Source organism: Ipomoea triloba, chromosome 9, assembly GCF_003576645.1.
Source record: "Ipomoea triloba cultivar NCNSP0323 chromosome 9, ASM357664v1".
NCBI lineage: Eukaryota > Viridiplantae > Streptophyta > Magnoliopsida > Solanales > Convolvulaceae > Ipomoea > Ipomoea triloba.
In genome coordinates this window covers 8,269,192-8,279,602 of record NC_044924.1, presented here as the reverse complement: position 1 = coordinate 8,279,602, position 10,411 = coordinate 8,269,192, and the positions used below count along the sequence as shown (strand labels likewise).

Here is a 10,411-nt window from a genome sequence, read left to right as displayed (position 1 = left end):
GAACATCAAGAAACCTCACCAATTCCTTTTGGTAGACTTCAATCAACTAACTTAGTGAACAAATTATTGATCAAAAAATTGGGAAATAATTTTATATATTTAAAAACTATAGATAGATCATTTAAACTATATAATAAAACATAATTAAATCATCAGACAAAAAAATCTTTAATTGAACTCTTAAACTTGTAAAAATTGTGCAATTAATCTATTTGAGATATAATAACATGTTAACTCCAAGTCACATGTCACTAAGATGCCATTTAGATTAATGTTTCTAAAATTTAAATAATTATATTTAAAAATAGCAAGAACAACCTGCTAACTACGTTGACAATTGTGAATTGCCCACAACAGCCAAGCTGTCATGGTTTCTTCACCCATGCCAGTTTGGATGGAGATTAGGCTATATCGACATGGACGAAGAAGCTCTGTAGGCTTCTCCGTCAGATCATATGAAGAAACTGCCAGTTTCTTTGTCTAAATTGGACAGAGAATTTGTCAATTTTTCGCCCAAATTAGACGAAGAAGTCGTCAATTTCTTCATCCATATCGAGAAACAAGTTGACAGGCTTTTCCGCTAAGATTTTTTTTTTTTTTTTAATGAGATGCCACGTTAGATGTCATGCAAGCAAAATTAACTAGTTACCTTTTGATAACTTGTTAAATATGTTAGTTACACACTTTTAACCAGTTTAAGCGTTCAAATGAAGGTGTTTTTTTTTTTTTTTTAATTCAATGGTCTAATTACATTTTGGTAATAGTTAGAGAGTCCATTTAACTCTTATTCCAAAACTATATTAAATTTAAAAATTAATAAGAAATAATAAAATTTTCATGTTATTTTTAAATAGCAAACATAGATATGCATGCTAGCTGTTCCATTTTTAAAGATGCCTACAATTCAGCGAAGAAATTAATTATTGCATCTGATGGTGAAAATTCTAAATTACATAAAAAAGAAAAACATAATGATAAATAAAATGAGATAGCAAATTAGAGCCTAAGTACTCTGAACAATTATGCAAAATATCCACCCGTCTCTACTTCATATGCATGATATATACACTGATACACCAAACCACCCAATCCTTCTCTTATATAAGCATACATACACATCACCTACTTTTTCAATGCTTATGCACAAGTCCTATAATCCAGAACAGGTTGACACCACCCAGTTCACCACCACGGGACCACCAAAGACCTCATTGGGGCAGCCTTCAAGATGGGTGGTGACAAAGGGGTAAATAACAAAAATAAGTAAAAAAAAAAAATTAGGAATTTATGTGCTTTCACTTTGAGTACACATCTTTGTGTCTTTGGGTGTACACTTTTGACCTTCGAATGAAAATTTATGCGCTTTCAAAGTATATTGACAAGTGTATATTTATGTGCTTTCATATACACGTTTTTGTGCCTTCAAGTGCACAATTATTATTATTATTATTATTATTATTATATCTTTTGCATTCTTTTCAATAACATATAACTAAATTTCTAATGAAATTTATAGAATTTACAAACGATTTGTAAAAATAATTGCATCAATAATACTACAGCTGAATAACTTCTTTTTTTGGTATCATAAAGTGCTTCGATGGTACATCCTTGTACCTATGCACAATTATGGACTAGTGTTTATTATCTTTTGCACTTTTCACAATGTATAACTAAATTTCAAATAAAACTTGTGAAATTTACAAATGATTAGTAAGAATAATTAATAACTTTAATTATTTTACCTTCAAGTACACATTTATCCACACATTCAAAGTACATTCAAAGTGCATATAAGAAAAACCGTAGAATCACATTTCATTAATTAAGTTCATAGACCGTCATGAATAATTCTGATCTTAGATCTTTCCAAATGGGCTAAAAGAATGTCTAAAATTCTTAGTTATTCTCTTTTGATTTCTTAATTAAAGAAATAATTGAAAAATTAAACAAGTACAAACTTGAGTAATAACCCCCCTAGAGACTCGTACGATTCAATTCAGTATTTTGTTCGTTCGGGTTTGATTGTGTCGTAGCTCTATAATTCGAATTAAAATTATCGTTGGATGAACTGCATTGCTGAAATTAATCCCAAAAAAAAGCCAGTAAATATAATTAACAATTCGAATTAAAATTATCGTTGGATTAACTGCATTGCTGAAATTAATCCCAAAAAAAGCTGGTAAATATAAATATAATTAAACCATAAACAGCCAACCATCGTACTGTAAATTGGTTAGGTTCGATCTACAGGGATTAGTACCTGACTTTTACTTCTAATGGTTCAAGTAGTATGTCGATAATTGTTTTAGTTCCTTTTCCCATTCAACTTTTTTTTTCCACTCAAACTTCGATATTAGTTTTATGTTGTTCATCAACAATATAGCACTCTGTATATATACATAAGCGCAAGTTGTGAGTTGTGACGGATGAATTATATTTTACACCAACAGTAATGGTGAGGGCGGGGACTTCTCCAACAGAAAAAGCAAGCAATGACTGGGCAATAGGCAATAGGAGACGCTCTCATCCATCTTGATGATCCGTTGATTAGCTACAATGGACGGCTACCAAAAGTGGCAAAAAAAAACATAAAGGTGATCACTGGGCGATAATGTATCCGGTAACGGTGATGGTCACCGCCAGGGACGGACCCAGGATTACACGGTGAGGGGGGCCGATCAACTGAAGTCGCGGCATACGTCACGGCATATACGACTCTCTAAAATACGCATATAATATATATTAAAATAAATCATTACATTACAAATTTACTAAAATATAAAACGTATTTCTTGCATATCATGGAAATCATCTTCTGTTCACAAATCACAATTATTCACAAGGTTAATATTTTAGTAAGTGAATTAAACATTTAAATTTAAATAAATATATAATACTAGAAGTCTACAATTACAAAAATATTTTATTTTTAAAACTATTTACAATTTCGTGTGATTTTTTAAAACTAACCAAGCTCAATCTTTCTTAATACAATTCCATGTATGCTTTCAACTTTCTTCTCTATTCTTTTTCGACATATTTATTAATTTATGCAATTATGATTTCAAAATTCAAACAAGTGTTCTCAAAATTCAACAAGTATTTACAATACTAATTGTATAATAATAATTTATAAATTCATTCTTCCACAAAATATATAATAATAATACAAATTTACAAAGTAATTATTTAAAGCTACAAGGAAATAAAAAAAAATTACCAGATTTATTGTTGAAGAATAATAGAAGATTGAAGATGATGAAACTCAGGAGTCAAGAGTGAGTGAAAACTAGGAGTGAGCTTAATTTCTTTAGTCTTCAATTACTCTTGTGTGTTTTGAGTTCTGGAACAAATGAACAAAGACCATGGACTGATGGACAGACTTATGTTGATAGAGTGGAGCCGTGGAGCAGGTGGAGGCAACAAGTGTTTTTAATATTTGCAAAATAATAATAATAATATAATACAACAAAAGGAAGTGATTTCAACTTTCAAAAAAAACAAAAAGTGCTCCAAAAGCCTCCACTACTCCATATTTCCTGCAATTCTGTGGCATTTTCAAAGCTAATGACTAATGAATTAGCCAATTAGGAAGGGCCGAAGGAGGGAATATGTTTGGGGCCTTGGGGGGGGGGGGGGGCAATTGGCCAAGAAAATATATATACATACACTATAATAGTAATAAAAAAAATTTGGGGGGGGCCAGGGCCCCCCTAACTAACAACATAGGTCCGTCCCTGGTCACCGCGGTGACTTGCCCAGAATTAAACGCAAGCTGCCTTTATTTCTATTATAAAATTCACAAAATTCCATACTACAAACAAGTCCAACTTGCATTTTCTCACGTAAGTGGGATTAGCGTTTTTTTTTTTTTTTTTGACTCATTTGTGACTTGGGTTTATAACAAGAAACGTCCTAAATAAGTTTCTCCCCCTATTTTGTATTGAAAAGTGCCCCATTCTTATCTCTTATTCACCAAAAGGCACATCTCAATTAATTTCCCCAAAGAAATTACATCTTTAGCACAAAGATTCAGGTCTCTTCACAATCATCTTACCCTTGGAAATGATCAAGAAGATTTCATTTATTTTATAGAAACAATCACAATGGTGAATAAAATTATTGGGTAATATGTATGTATTTTGTAATAATTACATTTAACATCTTAGTAGTTAATGTAACAACTAATGAAAATATATTGACCAGTTAACGCCAAAGATAAACACAAAAATTCAATATATGGTGTATATAAAGCCTCCTCTTACCTTGGAAGTTGCAAATTGGTACATACAACAAATGGTTATCAATATTATCCCTTGAAAGAGTTGCAAATTGGTACATACAAATGGTTATAAATACTATCCCTTTACTGCAGTATTGAAAGACTTGAACATTAAACACATGCAAGAAAACCAACTCTAAAGACAGTCAAAACTAGGAAAACCAACCCTAACACATAACACCTGTAACATTTAGAAACCCACAAGATAGTTTTACAAAAATCTTATGTAGTAATAATTCAAAGGGCAACTCACCAAATAATATCTTCATTCATATATCAATATACTACGAGAAAAGGAACAACACACAACAGTGTATTTCAAAACCTATAATAAAACCCAAAGCTACAATAATAAATATATTATTACAGAATCTAGGTTGAAATGAGCAATACCCTTATTTCCCTAGGTATTACTCTCAAGGGTTTAAACAAAACAATTTTGACGACAATTACAACAAAACAATTTTGACGATTTTTAATAAGAGCATAAAAGGAAATTTATTTAATCATGCAGGAACTATCTTATTAGTGAGCTGTATTAAAAGAAAATCAGAAAATAAGCAACTCATAATGCACTGACAAATATTAAGAAAATAGCAGATAGCAACTTTGCTTATTTATATGGAGGTAGTTCACAATGTTTCCCCTAGGACAAATAATAAAGATAATAAAACAAGGAAAACAATTTTAAAAAAAAAATTCAGCATGTAGTGCTAAAATCATGCTTGCAAATAAAATTTTAAAAAATTAATGAGAACACTTGAAAATGCTGAATATCATTATAATACAATTGAAAACTATGAAAATCATTTTAGAAATTACAAAGGAAAAACAACCAAAAAATGTAAGAAAAACCAAGTTAACAATGTAAACACTTAAAAAAAAAAAAAAAAAAACCCCAAAAAGCATTTTAAAATGAACATAAAAAACTACAAATCATTCAAAACGCTAAACCAAATACATGAAAAGAACAAAAATAATTTTTTTAAAAACTAGATACACTAAAAATAATTTTTAAAATAATGAAAGGAAAAGAACATAGAAATATAGGAAAAAAACAGATCAAGAATTTTTTTTCAAAAAAAAAAACTCTAAAATACAAGTACCTAATTGTAAAATGATCTTGAAAATACACCACAAAACAATAAAAAGAGAAACATCCAAGAGAAATTTTAAATTTTAAAACTGCTAAAAGTAATTTCAAAAACTAAAAACAATTAAAAACCAATTTAAAAATTAAAAACAAAACAATAGTAAACGCTTAGAATCATTTGAAAAAGTGAAAAACTAAAAAGTCAAAAATCATTTAAAATCTAAAAATAATATGTGAAAGAAGCTAAAGTAAAAAAACAAAGGAACACCGATAATGAAAATTATTTTCAAAGCTAAAAAGAATATTTAAATACACTGAACCAAATCATTTTAAACGGTGAACACTTGTAAACGCTAAACACCACTATAAAAAAACTAAAAAACACTTAAAACTCTAAAAACCATTTCAAGCACTAAAATAATACTTGGAAACACTGAAAATAAATTTAAAAACTTTTGAGTAAAATTTTGAGGGGAACACTCTATAGCATTATTGAATTTATCAACAAAGATACACAATTGAATTTATCAACAGTAATTAATGAAAGATAAACCCAAGAAAATCAAATCTTGAGTTCAATAGAAACCGATGAAAACAGTAATTAAAATTTTGAGGAACTCTTTCTATCATTCAAGAGTCAATAAGAATAACTTTTGTTACAGCAAAATATGTCAAAATAACCAATTCACTACACCAAAAACAACTAAAACAAAATTAATAATCAAATCACACAGGCCTCAATCTAAAAGAATGTATATTAAGGCACAGTTTATCAAAATTAAAAACTCAATACATCCAAAACAAATGGAACACTTATGATCAAAACATAAGCCTCCACCAAAAAGAATCAATAACAATTCATGTCAAAATAACCCAATTCACTATTAAAAAAAATAAAGGAACTCCAAAACTCACAATTAATTTCTACAAAATGACAGAAACCTATACAAACACATACACAATTGAATTAATCAATTGTAATTAGTGAAAGATAAACCCAAGAAAACATAATCTTGAATTCAATAGAAACAGCTGAAAACAGTAATTTAAATTTTGAGGGGAACTTTATAACATTAAAAAGCCCCATTCAAGAATCAATAACAAATCACTTTATGTAACAGCAAAATAACCAAATCCACTACACCAAAAACAATTAGAAGAAAATTAATGATCAAATCAGACAAGAGAATCAATAAATATTCAACTTATTACACCTTATAATAAGGCACAGTTTATCAAAATAAAACAACTCAATATTTGCAGAACAAATGAAACTTGATGATCAAAGCACACAAGCGCCTCCACAAAAAAGAAAACGATTCACTATCAAAATAAAACAATAAACCCCAATTCACTATGTAAAAAACAAAGGAACTCCGAAACTCACAAATAATTTCTACAAAATAACAGAACCCTATACAAACACACACACAAAAAGATACAATTGAATTTTTCAACAAAGATACACAATTGAATTTATAAACAGTAATTAGTCAAAGATAAACCCAAGAAAACCGAACTAAATCTTGAATTCAATAGACTCACTACAAGTATCAGAAGTATCATTACGCTTCATTCAAAAAGATTGTTTTCATCCGGCAAATTGAAAACCCATCAACAGAACTTTTGCAGATATCAACAAGAAAATCACCGATCTTTGTATAAATAAAATTCAACAATCAAGACTAAGAAACTATTAATTTACATCAAGAAAAAAAAAGGGGCAATAACAGATTTACCTCAAACGGCCGCAATCCTACTATTAGTCGCCGATTACGCTGGGGAGCGTGTCCTAAACAGCATTTATTTATAACACTAAAAAAAAAAAAAATAGTACTATGGAGCCGAGCAGTTTCGGCTCCGTGAATGCAAGGGCCAGTTTGGTTGGCCCCATGCATGCCCCTCAAGGCTCCCATGCCACTTTTCCCACCGATGTGGGAAAAGTGGCAAAACTAAGGGGAGCCTAACCCGGTTCCCCTTATGTTTTATTTTTTTAAAAAAATAAAATTTTATTTCTTTTATTAAATAATAATGTGAATTATTATTTATATTATTATATTATTGTTATTATTACTCCGTATGAAATACTAGTTTTTCACGCGGCGCGAATAAGATAATGCCCAATGTTTATTACTCTCTATTCCATTTTACCTATTCTATTTACTATTAATTGGTCAAACCAACTATTTCTTCATTGCTTATTTTCTTTAGTAATTTTTATTATTTTTAAATGGCTATGTATATTTTAATTTTTATTATGTTGTAGTTATATTTGATGTATTTTAATTTTTTTAAATTAATATATATTAAATATTAATTTTGTTTCAATCATCTCGGTAAAATCTTTAAAATGGTACGGAGTATAATTTATTTTTAATAATACAAATTTTAAATTTAAATATCTAACAAAGTAAAAAATACATAAAAAAACAAATAAAATATTCATTTGGAATTGAATAAGCAAACAAAATAGCCATATGTGGCGCAACACTGTTGGTAAATAAAAAACAATGTAAACATTAAATATTTCATATAAGCATTTTTATACAAAGTAAAAATAACAAATTTGCCAATATGCAAATAATACCCATTGATATACAGCAAAAAATTTCCGGCTACTTTCCCGGAATTGAGAATGAAATAAATAAGGGAAGAGGAGAATAAAGAAAGCCAGCTGCCAGCTGAAATGTTTGTATGAATGATAGTGCACTCAGTCCACCTCCATATCAGAAATAGCTTCATGTAATATCTTTTTGAGTTCATTGATTCTCTGCCATGCCAATGTCACACAACCCTGAATGTGAGCAGTCATCAGATTAGCAACTGAAAATTGTATCCTTTACAAACATTAGCAATCATAAATCGTTATTTCGGCATTAAAAACATCAAACAGCACAAGAACGAAATATTTTGAAACAGTATGAATTAATAGATGAAGTTAGTGGCAATTGAAGTGAATTATATAGCCCTTGCTCAGCTAGTTAAAGAAATTTTCAAGTTATTAAGTGTGATCACTGCCCCATATCTCCAACAACCGTTGCTATGAACAGTGCACACTGGGGAATTATGAAATTGCCTCCAGGTAGAATTAAGCTAAAGACTGCAAACTAACCTGAATAGCTGAAGTGTTGGCAACAGCAGGTCCCCCTGGCTTGTAAAGAGACAAGAGCTGATAAGATGAGTCCAACACCACAGTAACAACTGTTTCCATTAGAGATTCCTCCTCTGCTGTAGGGTCTGCTATGATATAGCTCTTGTGAAGTACACATGTCAAGGAAAATGGCACATTCTTCAATTTGAGCTTTCGCTTCTCTTCTTTATTAGCAGGTCCTTTCAATTCCTCACTATCATTCTTGTCTTTGTTTTTAGGGGCAAGAACTACTCTTCCATCATCATTCAAAGAAACGATAGGGATTCTTACTGCAAGAAATGAAAGTTCTCTATATAATGTTAGAAAAACTTGTGCTCTTCAAATTTGGTTATTCTTAGCTTTTAAGTGATTGAAGTATTGAACTGATGATGAATTTCTAGTGGAACCACGAAAGAACTTCGATGGCATACTTGGGCAGACACCAGGGAAAGGGAATGTATATTTTCCTTGACTGTAATTGGATGAACAGCAATGTCCATATAATTATGGCTTATACTACCTTCAATTACTTTTCCAATTGAACAAGCAGCAAGGATGTTGATGGCAAATGAACAAAAAAAAAGATTTATATAGAGATAAACAAACGGGATTGCACCATACCCACTGAAAAACCAAAAACTAGAAGGGGGCAAAGGAGTAGCAAACTTACAATGTGAAAATGCAGCAACTGCTGAAAGTAATGCAGCATCAAACAGGGCGCCATCAGCATCCAAACAGTATATGTCCTGTACAAGTGGACAAAGATCAAGCGATATGATTTCCCCAACAAATGTTAAAGGCAATGCCATCATCAGCAATTATATATATTGAATAATGCATTTGATGGCACAAAATAGCACTAGTGAACTAAGCTCTACTTTAATTGCTTTATAATTTCAGCCAAATGGAACTTACTCATTATTCAAGGATTAAATTTGCTCAGCTATAGACTATAAAACTTTTTTCCAATGACAATATCCTCTCAAAGTAAAACTTAGCATAGTGCTTTACACACTATCACATATCAATATTGTCTCCTGCCCTTCCTTCTCCAGCCTCCTTTTCTCCGCAACATCTATATGGTTTATTGTCTCAATTGTGTGGTAACAGTGATTCTAACCATCTCCAAATATAAGGGCATATTCTGTTGTTATAGAAGTGATATGCATGCACACCTTTGTCTGTATTTCAACTTGGAAGAACTCTAAAAGCTCATCTAAAAGTTTTTGGGATTCATGTCAGGATCATGAATGATATATGAAGCAAAATAGTTATATGCTTATTCTTCAGACTTTGAGACAAGCAGAAACGGAGATAAAAACACTAATCTCTGAATCCCTTACCAGATAGGCCATCCAAGCAGCTTTCCCGCTAAACAAGCATAACTCTTTCAAGTCAATCATGCCAGAACTACAAAAATTTCAATAGGTAAGTCAAATTTGATAAGAGTGGAAAGGACACTACATTCTCTCAAATGGAAAAGTAAGAAATCCAACAAGAAACAATAGAGGATGAGCAATTAAATGTTCGAATGAAATTTTTTTATAGATAAATTTAGGCATGCATTGTCACATAACGTATAACTAGCCATAAGTCATGCTAAAGCAATGAACAATAACTTACAACTCACTATATATTCTGTATTTCACACTAATGTGTACACCATTTGGGTATTTATATACTGCAGGCCATCTTCCCTCACAGAACAGGCTCCTTTTCAGGTCATAGGTAAAATTAGGTGAAGCTCATATACATCCTCCCTTAAATCATTCCTTTTATTGCATGGAAGCTTCAAGGACCTTGTGTGTGTGTGTGTGAGAGCCAGATAGCTCAGCAATTTTTTTCCTGCTTTGTCCCCCAAATAATGATTGTAAAAAAATTATTGGGGGGGGGGGGGGGGAAA

General features: G+C 30.8%; 1 protein-coding gene across 2 annotated transcripts in view; it reads right to left on the bottom strand.

Moving 5' to 3' along the window:
* Window positions 1-7,916: 7,916 nt before the first annotated feature.
* Window positions 7,917-10,411, bottom strand: part of LOC116029455 (exosome complex component RRP43-like) — a 5,065-nt gene continuing 2,570 nt past the window's right edge. For both annotated transcript variants that reach the window (XM_031271469.1, XM_031271470.1), the window contains exons 6-9: window positions 9,852-9,918; window positions 9,179-9,254; window positions 8,491-8,798; window positions 7,917-8,172 (exon numbers count right to left, since the gene is read on the bottom strand). In XM_031271469.1, coding sequence (XP_031127329.1) covers window positions 8,089-8,172; window positions 8,491-8,798; window positions 9,179-9,254; window positions 9,852-9,918 — 535 coding nt within the window. In that variant the 3' untranslated portion in view covers window positions 7,917-8,088. The remainder of the gene's footprint in view (window positions 8,173-8,490; window positions 8,799-9,178; window positions 9,255-9,851; window positions 9,919-10,411) is intronic.